This window comes from Strix uralensis, chromosome 27 (assembly GCF_047716275.1).
Source record: "Strix uralensis isolate ZFMK-TIS-50842 chromosome 27, bStrUra1, whole genome shotgun sequence".
Classification (NCBI taxonomy): Eukaryota; Metazoa; Chordata; class Aves; order Strigiformes; family Strigidae; genus Strix; species Strix uralensis.
The window spans coordinates 3,790,212-3,808,959 of NC_133998.1; the positions used below are offsets into that span (position 1 = coordinate 3,790,212).

Consider the following 18,748-nt stretch of genomic DNA (forward strand, 5'->3'; position numbering starts at 1 on the left):
GTGCGAGCAGGCCATCGCCTGTTGCTACGGACTCCACACAAGACACTTGACTAACATGCTTCATTTTTTCCCTCTGAAAAACAGGAACAATCTCTACCAACCACCCAGAGAAAGGAAAAGGTATAAATATTTTTAAAAGCAGTATTTTTAAACTCCCTGCTGGCTCAGGCAGTTGCTGAGCTGCTAATTGGCCATGCAGTGCTTTAACCTTGCTCTGCTCCTTGGCCACAGATGGCAAGAGAAGCCTGGGGCAGAGGCGCATTCGGTCTGATCCAGCCTGGCTATCCTTTTGTTCAGACAATTTTAAGCCCAGAGTGCTCTGACCAACTTTTCAAGTTTCCCCAGATGCTGGCAGCAAACCTGCAGCCTTCTATTCATTTCAGACACTAACCTCTACCGGGCCAACCTTATCCCTTCTCCTCCCCTCTGAATTAGAGAGCTCAAAGTTGCTTTCTGAAACCTATTTAGTTTCATGCTTTTCTGAGGCTCCTGCCACAATGACAGTTAAGCCAGACAGACTCGCAGCAAAGCATATTTAGTCTTGGCTTTTTATTCCAGTGAAAACCATTTATAGATTAAATTATTCCTGTGCAGCTTTGGCAAACCAACCATTTCAGCACTACATTAGCAGAGGAGAATACATAAGTGAAATAGAGGGTAAAGTGAAAACACCACTCTACTGTCCAGCTGAAAAAATAAATATACAAGAAGAGTTATTGCAATCGTGATAACTCTAGATAACCTGTCCGAGGGAGGGATGCGGTACTAACGCAGACATTTATCAAGTTAAGTGCTCCTTGACAGAGAGGCTATTAAAGGAAATCAGGTTTGGTGTGTCCTTCTAAAAACTTCCTTCCCCCTTGCTCTCTGAAACAACTCTGGTTCGTGCAAGCCAAGAGAGATGCAGTGCTCGATGCAGTGCTCTGAGTTGGCCAGAGACACTCTCGAGAGTCCTTCGTCGCTCCCACAAAGTAGCCAGAGCTTTTTAATTTTCCTGAGGCAAGAAGGCTCCTCCCTGCACTGGAAGCCATCAGACAGCTGTGCACTGTACCAGGTCTGTCACGTGCGGAGGCTGATGTTTTAGGGGATTAAAATTGACGTCACCGAAAGGCTTCACCCCCCTCCTCCCTGCAAGTCACACGTGGTTATGAGAAATCGCCACGCAAAACGACTTCTTGGCCACAGCCTCCCTATAGCAGAGCTCTAGCTGGAAACTGCACCATAAAACTCCGAATCTTGCTCAATCTAGTTTCCACACCACTGTTGTTCAGCTTAGAAGTCAGGAAGCCTTTTTTTCCTACGTGAAAATTTATCTCAGTGTTTAATAAGAAAGTATTAAGAGGTGGTTTTGCACATAAAGCCACGGGTTGGGATCCAGGACACTTGGGCTCTGCTCGGCCCTTCCCTCCTGCCCTGGGTGGAAGTCTTCAAACTTCTTTTAAGAGCCCCCAGTCCTGTGAGGTGCCACAAAGGGTCATGCAGCCCTTCCAGAATTTAGAGTAACAGCTTGGAAATTTGGCAGCTGCCTTTGCCATCTCAGCTACACGCTCCTCGGGGGAGCTGGCCCGATGGGCCACTCACCGAAGTTGGAGTCCTCGCCCAGCTCCTTGCCGTATCGGATCATGCTCTCCCCCAGCAGCCCTTCTGACTGCGGGTAGCCGGGGTTCTTCACCTGCCCACGGATCTTCGACATCGTGTTGAGCATGGTTAGCTTGGCTCTGGAAGCTGGCACAGAAACAGCCACAGCCGTGTTTGCAATTACTTGGACTTGACAGCAGCTGCTGGCCACTGCCAACATTTTTTTTTTTAAAGATACATCCAAAGCCAAGAAGCCCTATTGTCTTCATCTACCAGAAATACCATTCGCTACGAAAAGAGAAGTTTCTTTTCCAAGACAGCAAGAAAAATAGTTCCCCACAGCTCACCAGTGAAGGCCAAAGGAGTTTCCCCAGCCCTCCCATAGTCCCTGGAGTGCTCTCTGAACGAGCTGGCTGGAAGCACGCAGGACAGCAAGCTCCAGAGGCGATGCCTGCAAAGCCAGTCACCCCTTCCCAGCCCGGAGACGCCACTTTTTCTGGACACCCCAGGAAAAACAGGTCCCCTTCAGGGCGTCTCTAGGTCCAAGGCTAAATATGTGTCTGTTTTTTCACTGTTCAACAGCAACAGCAGCATCTTACAGCCCAGGAACACCACACGGGGCAAGAGGGGTACCTGGATCTTCACTTGACTTGCCTAATCTTGAATGTGGGCTGGTGACCAATATCTCAGGGCCAAAAAGGTTCTCTCTGATGCCTCTCTGCCCCCTCTGCCTCTTTCCCTGGAAAACTGGGGAGCAGAGGGAAGGGGACAGGAGAGGTCCAGGCACTCACCTGGGTTCGGCTGGAGGTACTCTATTGTTCTGGTCAACACTTCTGTAACCGCCTTGCTGGTCAGGTCCACTTTCTGTGGGAAAGACAAGATGACCCAGCAGCAGTGAGGATCAGCCTGGGGCTTTAGAAAGGTCACAGAGGAGTTAAATGTTAGATTTCTCTTGTTCCCTACTCACCTTTTCCATTTCCTTGAAGTCATCATCTAGCTTGGTCCCTTCAGCCCCTCCAACTTTCTCACTGACCAGCTGCAGAAAAAGAACAAGGGAGGAGGAATCAGGCATGGTACTAACTGCTTAAAGCTCCTTATACCTCATGCAGCATGTCCCTGGGACAGCAAGGGAAGAGGGGGGATCCAGAGAGCATCTGCAAGAGAAAGGAGGTGGCAGGAACAGTCCAACACACATCAAAAAGATGTGGCTCTTTACTAACAGTGCCCCACTAAAAATCCAAGCATCTCCTACCCTCCCAAAGCATGGCTCAGTCAGGATATTCCTCATCCAACAGAAGCTACGCAGCTCCTTAAATCACACCACACGGCTCCAACTCCAACGCTTGCTGGAAAAAGCAAGCGGCAGAATTGTCTCTCGACTCCATTTTGAGCCAAGGCTTCAGTTACACACACGGCAAAATGCAAGTAAACAGGGAAAGAACACACTCTGCTCACAGCAGCCAGCACAAGAACAGAGTCTGGAGAGAGCAGAGACCTCTCACAGCTCTAAACCAGCACTCCCAGGGGAAAAGCTGGAGGAGCTCAGGATCTGGGGCACGGGGGTTTTGAATTCTTTGTAAGCAGAGGATAAAGGGATCTGCAGAAGCTACAGTAAAGTTTTCAAATCCATTTATCAAAGCGTCTCTGATGCCTGTTCCAAAACTACTGAAAAGGTGAGATGTTTGACAAGCTGTAAAGACAGGGCTGCTTTTGGCTACTTGTGTAAAGGGCTTATCAGCTTTCTTCTAAATATTGCTTGGTCTAAGAAAAGACCCCCACTCCCTAAATCTCACCATTCAACTGCCCGAGCTGAAAGATAGTAAATGCCTTATTATATCCACCTAAACGTGTCCTTCCCTGCAGCCCAAAATGGAGAATTTCCTTCCCAGCCCCATGCTGCTGTGGCAAAGCAAGCGGCAGTGCCTGGGGATGCAGGACATACACATGGCCAAAATTAGCGATTATCTTGCCCCAAACTGGTCCAAACGGACAGCAAATTACCTACAGAGAGATCACAAGTGTTCTAGGAAACCGGCGCTGACTCCCAAGCACTTGACCCCTGCTGCAGGGCATTGCCAGGATTTCTCCTGTTTGTAGTCAAAACTCCAGCTCTGGATGAACAATACAGGTTTGTTTACTTCAACATCAAATACTTGATTTTATCAAGTCTTTTTTCCTCTGGAACCCTCCTGCTCCCACAGGGATTCAAAATGATTCCTTATTTTTTAAGGGGGGGTGAGGGGGGGCGGAAAAAGCCTTTAGGTAATCATCCAGTTCCAGAAGCACTCGGAGACACGCCGCCAGCCACTCTGCCCTGAGTGCTTGCACCTACCATGCGGCGCTCAGCCCCCCGCAATCACGTTACCAAGCAGGACACGCAGAAGAAACTCTTGTTATCACAAAGAAGAACAAGATCTTCGACGTTTCAGCAAAATCCCATTTCCAGATCCCAAAATAGGGAGGAGGAAAAAAAAATAATGTGGGTATTCAAAGCCCCTCGGTACGCCAAGCACCCAGCTCTGGTGCTGAGCACAAACACTGTTGCTCAGAGCACAGCCAGGGCTGATCAGCTTCTTGCAGCTCGGTGGGGAGACACCAGCAACCGTTCAACACTGCTGAGGCAGCGCAGACATTGCGGAGGAGAGGCTGGGGAGCGCGGAGAGCTCTTCTAACCGACCGCTCAGCACGGAGCCGCGCAGCACCACTCACTGCAGGGCCAAAACAAGGGTTTGAGGAGGCTGACAAACGAGGCAAGAGCCTCTCGGGGCCTCGCTGCAGCAAGGGGAGCCTTTTTATTTCCTCTTTTGGAGGAAGCACAGTTCAGCAATGGACCCGAGATGCCAAACAAAAAGGGACTGCTGGAGTTCACCCTTGACATTTAGACACTGGGGGGGAAAGGAAAAGGTTGGTGATCTCCTGGTTCACCCAGCTCAGCTCTGGATTTCACTCTCCTGCTTGGCCCTCAGATAAGGTCTTCGCAGGTCCACAGGACTCAGCAAGAGTGTGCCAGGATGGCCCAGCCCTGCGCCCTGCTGTGCCCGGCGAGCACACCCAAGAGGCTCGAAGGGATATTATCATCCCATAGCTGCCTGCAGACGGGCAACCGATCTGAGCGTGATTTCTTGCTTTTTTTGGATGCCTGCTCTGTGCTTGGGGTGCCAGCACACACCCTGACAAGCCAGCCCCGAGCTGGGGAGGCACACGTTCATCTCTAGACACTCCGAGTCTAGAAAAAAAAACCCCACGGAGCAGTTGCTCTGCCTGCCAGGGCAAGCGCAGCAGAGCAAACCTCACTCCCAGCTGCCATCGCCTGTCCCCTGCCAAAAGTCCCGCAGCCTCTGTAACCAGAAAGGGGCAAGGATGGCTTTTGGAAAGGTCGCACCTCCGGAAACCTCCTTTACTCGTTAATACACCTGGGAAGGGTGCAATTATCCCAAGCAATTGCATTCCCACTTTTCTCCACCCACCCACCCACCCACGGATTTGCAGCCCAGAAAGCTGCAAATAACCCCTCTGGCAGGGAGCTCGGCTGTAATCAGGGACTGGCATGCCATGTCAAAGGCACTGATCACCACAGTGATTTTGGAGGCTTAACACCCTCCCAGAGAGCCAAGAGATGTGATGGAGGAAAAAACCCCTCACTTGCAGACTAATTTAATCCTCTTTTTGACGTCCAAGAAACGCTACTGGTGCCCTGCTGTGAAGGAATAATAAGATTGAGGTTCTCTCACTGCTGGCTCTAATTAAACTGGGAGGATTCATCACAGGAGGAAAGAAGGAGGGACTGTGTGCCATCCGCAGTGGCTCCATCCCTATCCCCACACTCCCAAATCTTGTCAGGCAGGAAGACAAACTAATGCAGATTCCCCCACGGCGCTAGCCGAGACACGAGCCAGGAGAAGCCCTCGCCGGCTCCTTGTTTAACCTAGAGCTTCACGACACCACTGGGAGCCAAGTTTCCAAGTGCCACATCGTGCATCTCATCGCGCTGCCTGCAAAGAGCCTGCGAAGGCTGGCAAATAAGCAGCTGCCTTTCTCAGGGGAGCTTTAAGGTCACCGGGAAGCTCGCCCTTTGCTCGCAGGATGGGAGAGGAAGGAAGCACCCACACGCTGCCTGTAGCATCTGAGTGAACCGTAAGATGGTCGGTGAAATGCTGTCGGTGCACATCCCAGCACAGCTTCCCTCGGGGAGACGTTCGGGGGCTTTTCTGAGGATGTGGTGACAGTTCTTCTGCACTTTTATTTCTTTAACAGCCAAGAGAAGACTTGGGACATGGTCCGTCTTGCCCTGCTTGGGGACCTAACCGCTCGCAAACGCCGCAACCAAGACAGATGTGAATGCAGGGAAGACACTGGCAAGGCAAGACATGCAAATCGTTAACCAAATTCAGTGGCCCAAATGCTCTCTTGCAGGTTTATGCTGAAGCGCATCAGCTGGCTCAGGGTGAAAGATGAGAACGAGTCTATACTCTCTGGTTCCTTTAACCTCCCAGCCCTGCCAGGATGGGACACAGACTAAAAGGTTAAACCTGAAGCAAGCCCTGCGCAGCTCGCAGGGTGCAGTGACAAAGCAGAAGCCCTCAGCCGCGCTGCCGCAGCAGCCGAAGCCAAATGCTTCCTAGAGCAAATATTAGCACAAGGCGATATTGTTGGGCGTCACGGCCCAGTGAGATAAAAAACTGCTTCCAAATGGGATGGCTGTTTACCTGGCATCCTAACCAAACCAGGCCGCAGGGTGGGGGAAGAGGGCTGAAGCAGACGGTGCACGCAAACTCCAACAGAGAAGCCAGGAATCAATCCCTCGCTTCCCATCCATGCTTAATTAAAAGGACACTGGCAGTTAAAATATGCCCTAGATAGCTCCGACCTGAGATCAGAGAGTAGGGAGGTGCACTTAATTCAAGGGTGATGCAGGGCTCCTGCGCCGTGCCGGGGTGGAGCGGCTCCCACCCCGGCGAGCATCACGGGGAGCGTGGCACCCAGCCTGCTTCATCTGCAGGAGAGCTGATTCAGAGGGCTGAGATACGGCCACTTCTTGCCATTGAAGGGCTGCTCCCGACTGTGCTTTGCAGTTTCTGCAGCTTCGTTTTAAAGAGCATCGACTCACGGGGGCTTCCATTGGTTTCCTTTGCAGGGGCGTGGGAACACGAACAATCCCAACTTCTCCTCGCTGTTCAAAACCCACCGGAGGGCTGCCCATGGTGGAAGATCTTCGGAAATGAAAGACCTATTGTTTAAACTAACTACTGCGGCAGGAGGTTGGCTACGGGGAGAGGCAGGAATGGTATGTGTACACAGAGGGGGAAGAAAGGCGTGATGAAGAGGGCTTCTCTTTTACAGCTGGGAGAGGGAGAGTAACGAGGGGGGGGCTGCGCAGCCGCTCCCAACTTATGACACAAAATCCACGCGCCCCTCCTCAAAACCCATCATTCCTTCATCTCACCCGCTCAGCTCCAGGACAACTTGCAGCAAATAAAGAAACCTGAGTGTCCACCCCTTGCTATAGCGCACTGGGCATCCTTACATGAACCAGACGGATTGGACAGACAGGTATCAGTCTGCCCACACCATCACTGAAACCCAGACGGATCCCAAAGGCCTGGAGGAGGACCCCGACACACCCGTTCCCACCCAAAAATCGCGTTTCCCTCCTTGCTGGCCGCAGCATCGCCCCCATTAACATTCCTGCCAGGGGCCTGGAGCACAGGCCCACGCCCAGCATGTTTTGCCACACGGCAGGTGTGTTTGGCCGGGGTGTATCTGGATAAATTCAGGAGCACAGAAGATCGGGAGAGGTTTTGTGGGGAGTAGATGAGGTTGTTCCCCGAGAGGAGATGGGCAGTCCCAGCTCAGAGCAATGGCAAGGGCTGTTCTGCACCGTGGCCTCGCTGCATCGCTCCCACAGGCTGCTGTTGGCAAAGGTGTGAAAGATGCATAGAAAAAAAAAAAAAAAGGAGATTTTTGTACAGCATCATCAACAAAATTCACGACAAACTGAGAGGGAAGATGCCATCAGCCAAACCTCCCCCAGCCAAGGAGCACCTGCAAGGCACCTCGAAACCCAGAGGAGGGCAGATTTGCAGCACACCCCACCCTGAAGGTCCTCGTCTGCCCAACCCACGCATGTGGGAGCAACAAGTGACATTTTCGGCAACTTTCCCACGGGCCTTTATACAGTTTAAAATGGTAAATTATCCCCAATTCCCTCAGCCTCAAACAAGCAAAACACACTAAGAGAAACACAGAAAAATATTTTTTTTCTAAACTTGCTTTCTTTTTCTGTAACAAACAGTCGGTCCTGTTTATGACACATCAAACACACGCCATCCCTGCATCCAAAAACAGTTGCCTGCAGTAGAATGAAAACCTTATTCCTCCAGTTGCTGGCATACCAAAGCCTTCCTCTTCCTCCCCACCACCCTCCGCCTCTCAACAGAAATAAAAAACCCACAGACAAGCAAACAGACGAGCAGCTCTACCCTGGCTCCCTTCATCAGGAAAGAGCAAGTCCAGTGGAAAAAGCCAGCCCACAAAATAATTAAAAAAGGTGCTGAAAATGTTTTGAGTCCCAGATGAAGAGGGCTTGAGTACAACACGACAGCCTGGTAGAGACACGTAGAAGCAGTAATTAAGGAAAACCAGGATTAACTGGGATTGCTAGTGCCCAGTTTCAGTCATGCCCAGTGGCACAGATCTGTGGGATGCTCCATAAACGCTAAATAAAGCCATCGCCACCGCTCCAGCTCAGCTAGGCGTGACTCCCTGGCATTAAGTGTAATTTTCAGTCATCTTCACCGGTAACTTTAACATCACAGTGTAAGAGGCAGCTGGGCAGTCGCAGCTCCACAGAGCCAACGTGACAATTTACTCTGTCACTGCGTGTGTGTTTAAGCTTTAAAATAGATGGGTAGCAAATGGGTTTAGTCACTCGGCTGCAGTCAGGGGGGCTTGGCAATGGCGGGGCTGCAGAGCCCCAGAAAAGCCTCCTCGAAGCACACTCTGTTTCTAACAGCGTGCCGAAGCCCAGCTGCAGCGCCTGGGAAACACCCCGGGGTCCCCCCTCGAGCACCCTGCATGTCTCTGCCACCGCAGAGGCTCCTTGTGGGACCAGCTTGTACTGGGAGGTGTCTCAAGGCCGATGGCAATCCCCCGCAGATGTCTGAGCTCTGATGTGCTGCCTGTCCCTGCCAACACAAAGCGTCTCATTAAAAGTTAATTGTCACCTTCCCGGCGTAATCCTTGGAAACGGGGCAAGACTGGAAGGTGCTGGTCCGACAGCAGACACCAGTTGGGATCCAGAGCATGCGTACGCCATTTCGGGTCCATCTCCAGCTCCTGGCCACAAAGGCAGCGAGCACACGGGGCCGGGAACTGGGACGGGACGACCAGGCAGTTCCCGTGGAGCAGCGGCAGCTGATGCAAACCCGAGAGCTTGCCCGCTGCGCACACCCCCCTTCTCCCCAGCCAGCCTGCAGTTCTGTCTGTTCACGTTAGCTTTGTAGATCTGACTGTATTCTGCCTCCTTAGAGGCTTTTAAGCTTTTTTTTTTTAAATTAAAAATGGAAGGCATCCATTCTTAAGGAAGGACGCTGCTGAGAGGCAGCAGACACCCCAGTTTAAGGAGAGATCGGCACGCCCACAGCAAAGCGCACGCTAATCTGAGCAACTTCTGACCTACTTTAAGGAGAAGAAAACAGATCTGAGCGTTTATTGTGCGGAACAGGGGATGAACAATTACCACTGGCCTTGCAACGAAGAGGAAGGCACGTTCTCTAGCAGATCCCCATGCTCCAAACAGCTGGGGGACTGGAGGCACCCAGCAGCTCTGTGGTTCTCGTGGGGCTGAGCACTGTTGCACCCACTAGACCTTCTCACCCCAAAAGCTGCCACTCTAAGGAGAGAAGACCGACAAGTGCTAGAAGAGGAAAGAGCACGAGAGGAAGCGATTTGCCTACTGTCAAGAGCAGGTTAGCAGCAGAGCTAAAAACAGAAGGTGGATGTGACTCGGCAGACACCGTCTCACCAACTCTCACATCCCCGTTGGGCTGTGGGACAAAACAGAGGAAGAGGAAGGGCAGCCGAAGCTCGCACCCTCCTGCCTCTCTGAGCAAAACCCTGCTGCTGGCTCCTAACATCAACCCTACCATTGATCTAACCTGTCGTGGGGCACCTGACTGCTCCACTGGCCACCTAAGTTGTCCGGTCTCCCTGCTAAATAGCTCACAGGAGCACTTCTACTCTGTTATCCAACTCTCAATCTTCTCTTGAACATCCTTGCCTTTATTTTTCCTGTTCCCACCTTTCATGAGGAGGGCCATTCCCATCCAAGACTCGCCACCCAAGCACGAGCGATGTAGTCGTGCGAAGGCACGAAGAGGTGCTCCGCTGCCTCCGGACACGTGCACCAGGGAAACGTGTCTAGAAACAAACTGAGCTTTCCACCCCCTCACCATCTGAGATGGGGATCTAGCCACCCTCCACCCAACGCCGGAGGAATTGCCTTGATTTTGAGCAGGAAGGTCAGCCCAGAACAATGAAGAGCTCCTTCCCTTCCCTCCCGACAAGGCAGAAAGCCTTCAAAGTGACCTCAGGTTGTAATCTTATCATATAGAAACCGCAGAGAAAGAGCTGCTGCATGCAAAGACAGCTTTCTAGGGAGCCACCTGTCAAATCACCTACTCAAAGCGCTATCGAATGACTCATCTCCATCCAGCAGATGGGCTCAGAGGAATGAGGACAGCATGAATTTAAAAAAAAAAAAAAAAAGTAACTTAAGCAGCAGCCAGCAGGTCACACTCGCAGAGCTCAGGCCAGAGAAGGGCATACAGATGTACTGCAATGCAGCCACTGCCTGTTTGCTCAGGGGATTCATCCTTTCCTTGTCTGTAGCACGACAGTATTTACAATCCTGGTTGTGATCCCTGTTTACGAGGCTTTGCGTTCATCTCGGTGCTCTCCAAGCTAACTCTTCCTCCTTCCCTCCCCAAGCAGAAGGCGACAGCTCGACTTGCCCTGGCTAATGCCGAGGCAGGGACGGGCCAGCCTGCCGAAAGGGCACAATGCTGCCGTAAAAGCAGACTCACCCCAGAGGAGAAGGGTTTCAGTACGCAGCTCTCGCCGCGGGGAGACACTTGAAATGTTGAAATGTTCTTGCTACAGGGAAGGGGGCACCTCCCAACAGTCAGCAACAGCCATTTGCATCATAAATATTTTCCCCTATTATTAGTTACTTCTCGCATGCTCTGCACCAAGTGAGACATAATTTCTATTCAGCTGGAAAAAGAAAAATATAATTGGGTCAAGTTAACAGGGAAAACAAAAACACGTAAGGAAAAAAGCAGCTGCTCTCCTCTCTCCCCCGGCAATGCCCTTCTCCTCACCCACTTGCACTGACTACAGGAATTCAGAGGAAGTCCACTAAACCGAGGGGAAACATGGAATATTTGCCTTGCATCCAGATTTCCTGCCCAACCTCCCTATGTCCTATCTCGGAAGAGCCTCAGTGAATCACAGCCTGACTTTTGCAAAGCTGCTGAGCCATCATTCCTCAGCAACTCCACCCGACCTTCACAGACCCAGGGGAAAAAGAGGAGCAGCTCCTCGCATTTGAGACTTGGAGCCGCTCATTAGAGGGGATATAAAAGTACAAAGCACTAGAAGTGCCTCCTAGTAATTGCAATCCTCGGTTTCCTCTTCTGCAAAGCTTCAATGACAAACCGAGGCAGAGCACACAGCAGTCCTGTCCTTCAGCCAGAGCACAGAGGATCAGCCCCAACTGGCCGCCTGCACGCCGATCCTAGGGATCGCACAAAAAGCAAGGGGGGAAAAAAAAGGAACAGGAGGGCTTACGACACCTGTAAGTCCCTGGGGAAAACACCATGGCCGCAGGACAGCTTGCAAAAATGCAGCAGACGGGATTTCTGCTGCTGTGCAAACCAAGACAGATGAAAAAACACCTCCCCAGGGCACATGACACTTAACTGGCATCACCCAGCGAAAAAAAAAAAAAAAAGCAACAGAGCCCGGAGACTATCAAGGAACAGGGAAGGAAGCAAAAGAACCTCTGGATTTGCAGCATGATGAGACCAAACCAGGCTGATGGGACACGTAGAGCAATTACCGAAAAAGTTTAGTCATGGTTGCATTCAGTTTTGGGTGGCAGACAGCATTAATGAGCTCAGGGAAGAGTCAAGGTGAGTTCCAGGCAGGTTTACAGACAGAAGGGAGATCAAAAAATGCTGAGCTCACGCAGGAGCTCAACTGCATCAAAGGGAAGGTAAAAACCCTCTTCCTGGCTTAGAGGGGCAGAGGGAGCCCCATGCAGAGCACGTTTAACACGGACAGTGTTGGCCAAGCAAAAATTCCAGGACGGATCTAGCGATGTCTTAGTGTACACAAACATCAAAGAGGGAGAGAAATAATTGAGAACACTATAAATACGCATTTTCCTTGTTGATTTGAATACTAGGAAAAGCTTAGTGGCTATCAGACCAGAGCACAGCATCCTAAGGAAAAGGAAAGTGGGAACAAGTGAACAGAGGTCCCTAAGATTGCCAGGAGCAATCCAGCAGCAACGTGCTGGACCAGATCAAACCCCTGCACCAGCTCCTCGAAGAGCTCTGCGCGGGGGCCTCCTCCACATCCAGGTACTCTGTCGTGCTTCCAGTCCATGCAAAATGAGGCTGAACCCATTTTTGTTCTTGCTGCACATCATTAACACTTGCTAACACTCATTTCAGAATGGTATAAATGTGAGAAAATCCCTTCCAGCACTTTGCAGTTTGCTTTCACTCTGCAGATGACACTATCGATGCGTCACTATTGCCTTTCTCCCTGCAGCCAGCGCAATAGGTGTACCAGAAATCCGGGTGGATAGCATTTAGATTGTGTTATCCCTACCAAGCACAGAAGTACGGACACCCTTGGTCGTTACAATTCACCCAATACAACTGGGAGGAGCTTTACTACGAGAACAGCTACACCAAGATCTGGCACTCCAGATTTGTGCCTGCCCAGCGCCCCCTAAGTCTGCCCAAAACCATGTGCCTGGACACACGTCACCAACAAAGATATTTTCCAAATGGTCCACCACGGAGCTTAGAGTGAAGAAAATCAGGGGGGAAAAAAAACCCGTTTTGGCACAAACAGCACTTTCTTACGCAGCAGATTTGCTTCGTACACAGATAATTGTTCAGCATTTTTCTTGCCTTTTTCATCATGAAGGTACCAAAGATTAAGTTTAAATATAGCTAGTCTTGTAAAGCCAAAACAGATTTGGTCAAGAAAGTGGTTAATAAATTATCATTGATGAATAAAGTCTGGCCCAACAAGAAGATACAGCCTGGTTTTCAAGCTCTAGGATGAATTATGAGCCATTTTCTCAATTAGAAAAAGCCCTTTAAAGCTTTAATCATGCAAATTTTATCTTCTGTCTGAAAGACAGAATTTCATTATGGAGATGCGTTTAACTTATCTTTTTTCTTTGAGCAGAAAAGCAATCTAATTAGTGACAGTATCATGACCTTTATTAATAGCCAGGTTTTAGAAGATAGGAAGATTCTAAAATTCCCAGCAGCTTTAAAAGAAAAAAGACTAGTTCTATTAATAAGGTATCAGCAACAAAGCTAATTACACACGCCAGGGGCTAGAAGGCTTTTCTTCCAAACTCTGTCTTGACGGACTCTCCATCTGCTGCAAGAGGAGCAGCAGGGCAGGTCCAGGACCTCAGGGGGACCGTGTGTGTGTGTGTGTGTGTGTCCCCGGACAGCCCCAGCGTGATGGGGACGCCCCTGCCTGTGCTGCAGCAGGTTGGAGAGATGGCAGCACCCCAGGCACTATCGGCAAACCCACATCCAGCGATGCGGCCGCTGGAGAGGATCCCAAGAACAGCTTGTTTAACCCTCCAGCTTGGGCCAAATACGGCCCTTTCCTGTCAACAGGAACCCGTTCCTGAAAGCCATGGGATCGCTGACTAGAGGGATGGGAGGGGGCGAGCGGAAGAGGAACAGGAAACCTTTTTTTAAAAAAAAAAATTAATTATTGCTTTTATAATCACAGGGAGAGGCCAGGAGGGGCTGAATCTTGCACTAAGTCATGTCACACAGCAGCTTATGAAAAGAGAAGGTACGTGATGCAGCGGGGCTTTCCCAGCCCAACTAGTCCGGATCCTTCCCCCTCTGCTTTGGCTCTGCACAGTCTCCTCTGCTCCCCGGGGGCAAGGCTGGGACACAGCCATGGCAGTGGAGGGGGGAACACACAGCTCAGGAGGGAGCAGATCTGCAGGAAAAGTCCCCCTGGTTGACAGGAGCAACCTCCCACACGCTCCAGCTCCGGGCCCCTGACTTCACAGCTCAGGCTGATGATTTAATCAGCGCAATTAAAAAGATGGAAAGGACCACAAGCGCAGCCCTCTGCAACACAGGAGTCTTATGAAACAGCATCGGTGCCTAGATGCATCACTGAGTTTCCATGTGAATGAGTTCAGCTGGCCTTACAAACCCAAGATTACAGATTTATTTTATTTCCAGCCTTTTTGGTAGTTCAGCATCCTGCTTGGGAACGGTACAAACCAGAAGAGTTCTCCAGAAGGGACAGCAACATCAACGCAGGCTCAGGTCTTGTAATAACCCCTCACGCCCCACTGCACACACTTCCCTCCCCAAGGGGCACCAAGCCCGCCGAGGCAGCCCTCAGTTTTGATTTTTATATTGGTATTTCCGCAGTCTTGGGCAGGAGGAGCTGCCCCGCTCCCAGCCCTCCCGTTTTACCACCTGGGGTTTGGATGGGGCTGCGAGTCCTGGCAAAAGGCACTGGCATATGTAGAGATGGGGGAGAGAAGGACGAAAAAAAAAAAATGTGCTAAAGAAATGAATCAGCTTTTACAAGCCAGCCTGACTGATCTCATCCCTATTTTGCTCTTTCCCAGGAGGAAAGTATTGGCAGGGAGAAGGGGGAGGAAGGATTTCCTTCCACCGCATCCAGAAATCATCCCCTTTGGCACTGTCCACTTTCAATAATTCACCCATAACCTGTGAAAAGAGGTAGATAAATAGATAATTTTAGACAAAAAGCCCCAAGGCAGACGGGCAGGCGTCACCAGGCAGAGCAAGATGACGATGAGGAATCAGCACTCCTAATGCCGCACAATCCCCCCCACAGCCCTGAGTCACGTATCCTTCCTGCGTCCCAGATTCCCCCAGCTGCAAACACGGGATAACACTTTCCCTGTTTGACATTAGAAACGAGAAGAGGAGCAAACGAGTACGGAGAGCTGGAGTTTTCCACCGCTGCTTTCTGTCTTTGCCTTCCAAGAATCTGAGTTCTCGTTACTATTAGAGCCCAATGGCTGCGAAAGCAATCTTAAAAAGGAAAAAAAAAAAAGCCAAGTTAAAGTAACTGATGCAGAGACACGAACCATCCCCTGCCTGCGACTCCAGACAGGCTGAACAATACTGAGAAAAGCTGAAAACTGCTCCGTAATGGGGCTGCTCAGCTCAGCTCCGACAATGATTAACCAGCCGAACAACATCACCGTGCCAGGCGTTTCATCAACAACAAATCATGTAAGAAAAGGAGAGGGAGTTAATATGAAAATATCCTGCACACAGTCATTTTAGCTAGACGCGACAGCAGGCATCTCTGTGATTATTCAGTTGTCATCACCAAGGCTAGAAGAGGGATGCACTGAAGGCTAGTCCCCTTCTCCAAGAGGTTTGGTTTGCTGACAAGCGCCCTCCTTCCCTTTTTCACCCGTCATATGTGGATCTGCAAACACGTGCATCACCGAAACACCCATCCCCAGTCACAGCAAACTGCTCAGGGCTTCAGGGTGTCAGGCAAGGATGCTCAGGCTGAGTGCCGAGTACAGTCCCTCCTGGACAGACCCTGGCTGGCAAGCTGAGCAGGCAGGACATCACACTGCGCTCGAGCAAATCCGGCTTTCCTCCAGCCTCGGGAGCAGATTAATATTGAGAGATAAGCTAGGGAGGCTGCAGGGGACTCCAGCCCAGGTTAATATTAATAAATCAAACACCAGGTGCTGTGGGAGGGGAGGTCAGGCAGGCAGGAATCAGCAAAATCCCTTGACTCCCCAGTCCAAATTCCCATTTATAGATAAGGAACTTAGAGCCTGACACCAGGCCGTCACGGCACCCAGTCCTCATTCTGCTTTTGTCATCAAAGCACAGCCACCACCACAGCAGAAAAGCCAAGGAGTGACCCGCTCCCAGCACCTCCTCCTGCCCCTCAGACCCTGACGCTGAAGGACAGGCCAACTCGCTTGCTAGCGGCAAGGCACGGGTGTGCAAAATTCACCAGAACAGCTCAAAAAGAACATGTGAGCCCAAAATAGCACCTCAACCCCACCCTCAGGTGCCTGGTTCCTCCATTGGCAGCTCTGGCTGCTCTCCTGGGTGAAGTCTCAGCCCCAGCAAGGGCTTCCCCAGGATTTCACCACAGACGGGGCAGGCAGCCCTGCTGCCCTGCCCAATGCTTGCACCTCGCGCCCCGGCCTTCTGCGAGAGCAGAGGAGCCACCACACAGAGCGCCTCAGGTCCACTCTTGGCTTTACTAATTGCTGGAGGATTCAAGACAAGGAAGCATGAAGTTCTCATGCCACTGCAAAGCAGAGACTGGCCTCTCTCAGGGGTTTGTGCCCTGCTTTAATGTCTCTGGGCACTGGCACTGTCCTAAGAGCTTCAACTCACATCCACTGGCCAAAAAAATGCAGCAGGTGAAGATCTAATAGATCTAGAAGATCCTAGATATAAGAAAGAAATTTTTTACGCTGAGGGTGGTGAAACCCTGGAGCAGGTTGCCCAGAGAGGTGGTAGACGCCCCATCCCTGGAAACATTCAAGGCCAGGTTGGACGGGGCTCTGAGCAACCTGCTCGAGTTGAAGATGTCCCTGCTCACGGCAGGGGGTTGGACTAGAGGAGCTTTAAAGTCCCTTCCCACCCAAATCATTCTACGATTGTGTGATCTCTCTGCCGCTGCGATAACCACCCTGCAGCACCATTGGCAGCAGGAGCACCACCCTCTGCTCTCCCGGCTCCACAGATCCCCTCCAGCCCCACACCATCTGTGGGTTAAACCCCGGCAGCGGCGAGTTGGAGCAAAAATGTGCAGACGAACTCGGGGTGTGTCAGTCTCCACCAGAGCGGGAGCGAGCTAGAGCTGGAGGGCAGGCACAATCAAAACCATCTGCAGCAAGACAGGGCACCGACAGACAAGCTCTGGCCGGGGAAAGGGGCCTCGTGGGTTTGGTTTTCCATGTGGAAGGTTATCCTGCACGCTGCGCTTCCCATTTCTCTTCCAGTGGGAGATCCTGTGCTGCACAGCACATCTGTGATGTCCCAAGAAACCCACCGCCCAGCTGCATATAGAGACAAGGCAGCGAGTGGAAAGGCAGCTCAGGTCTGTAAGAGAAAGCCCCAGAGAGCCAGATGCTGGAAGGACTGACTTAACCTCGAAAAAAAAGGTAGCATCACCTGGGGAAGGGAGGAAACAAAACGCATTTGAAGACACAGTGCAAAGGCACTGCAGAAAGTATCTCACTCAAGGAGAAATAAAGGAAATCCCAATCCAGCACGGGCAAGAGCAAATGACCACGAAGGGGAAAGAAAAAAAAAAAAAAAAAGGAGAAATGCCATCGCTGCACAGCAGCTGCGCTCTGTCCCCTGTCACCAAACGGTCCCTGTGCAGCACGTCCAGGAGCCGATTCCTCTGCCTCAGCCTTCTGAGCAGATGCCATCGCAGCGCAGCACCTGGGCGCCAGCCTGCGGGAAGGAAGCTCTTAGGGCTCATTAACAACGGGCCGGAAAATGTACACTTCGATGTACGGAGCTTGGGAACTGCGCAGCCTTTCTGGGCTGAAATGGCTGTTGGAGGCTACGGGGCACATCCCAGGCCAGGCAGAAAGCAAGCAATAGCTATTCACATTCAAAAATATCTTGAGAAGCCTTGAGAGCAGTCATTAAACTCAGGAAAAAGCATGCACATCAAGGGCTTGCTAGTTTTAATTAGCGCTCGCCTCTCCTCCTCTTGGAAAATGGTACTTTGCATGTGGAGGAGGAGGTTGCTGGTCTGTGTCTCGGGCCAGGACTCGCCAGACACAGCAGGGCATGAGCCACCGCTTGCTACCCCAGTTCCTAAGCCCAGGCAGGCCTAGCAGGGTTTAGGCTTAGACCACACAGGCTTTGGGAGCATGTTAATCCTGTTTGGGATGACAGAGGCGCCCAGGGCTGAGTACCAGCCCCATTTTAAAAAAGCGATGCCGTCTTCCCTCGCTCACCCTTGCTTGGGCTGAGTCTGCTCCCCGGGCCGAACCGCTGACATTAAAAACACGTCTTGCATCCCCAGAAGGGCTCTGTAATACCTGAAATGACAGTATTTGGCAAGCTCATTCTTGCTGTGCCTTGGTCACCTGCCGAGCCATGACTGCCCAGAGCGGAGCAGCCCGTCTGCCCTGCTCCCCGTGCCAGCTCCCCACATCCACGGGGCAGCACCCAAAGTAGCCACACGGGAGCCACGGCAATACCACACCGACGCGGGCTACGGTTAAGGGACCACACACCACTCCTGGGATTAGAGTTGTCCCCAGCGAGCGGGCTGTGCTGCTTCTCCGGCCTCCACGCTGGTGTATAACTCCAGGTAGGACAGTCCTGCTGTCACAGAGGGAGGGGACACGTTTACCAACACCATATCACAACAGCACTGCTCCACCCTAGGGCTTGTCCCTTCAAACCAGCGGCTGATAACCCTGCTGGTGCCAGGCAGGGCTGCTGCCCTACGGCCAAGCAGTGACAAACCCGTTGACCCTCAGAAAGAATCAGATTCACCCAGAAATGACACAGGCAGGCGCCCTGCTTTGTGCAGCCTGCCCTACCCAGCAGCTCATGGAAAGTTTTACAGGTTTTAGGACTTACATCAGTCTGTATAAAAAACAAATGGTGCAAACGAAGCCATTTCTACACAACAAAGTTCCTGCAAATTCCTGAGCGCCCGAGTGGCTGCTGATGGATCAAGGCTGGACGGAGCCCGGGACCAGGCGGTCTCGTACCTGCAGGCAGGGGCATCCCACCCTGCTCCCAGCTCGTGATGCTGCAGCTCAAAGCTGCTGCTGTTGTTTCTCCTCCTTCCTTTTGCGAGAATGTTTTCTACAGCTTTTTTT

At 51.4% G+C, this 18,748-nt stretch overlaps 1 protein-coding gene across 3 annotated transcripts in view; it reads right to left on the minus strand.

The window, feature by feature from the left end:
• The window catches only part of SH3GL1 (SH3 domain containing GRB2 like 1, endophilin A2), a 30,380-nt gene that overhangs the window by 8,616 nt on the left and 3,016 nt on the right, over window positions 1-18,748 (minus strand). For all 3 annotated transcript variants that reach the window (XM_074851338.1, XM_074851337.1, XM_074851339.1), the window contains exons 2-4: window positions 2,546-2,614; window positions 2,370-2,442; window positions 1,582-1,725 (exon numbers count right to left, since the gene is read on the minus strand). In XM_074851338.1, the coding sequence (XP_074707439.1) occupies window positions 1,582-1,725; window positions 2,370-2,442; window positions 2,546-2,614 (286 nt within the window). The remainder of the gene's footprint in view (window positions 1-1,581; window positions 1,726-2,369; window positions 2,443-2,545; window positions 2,615-18,748) is intronic.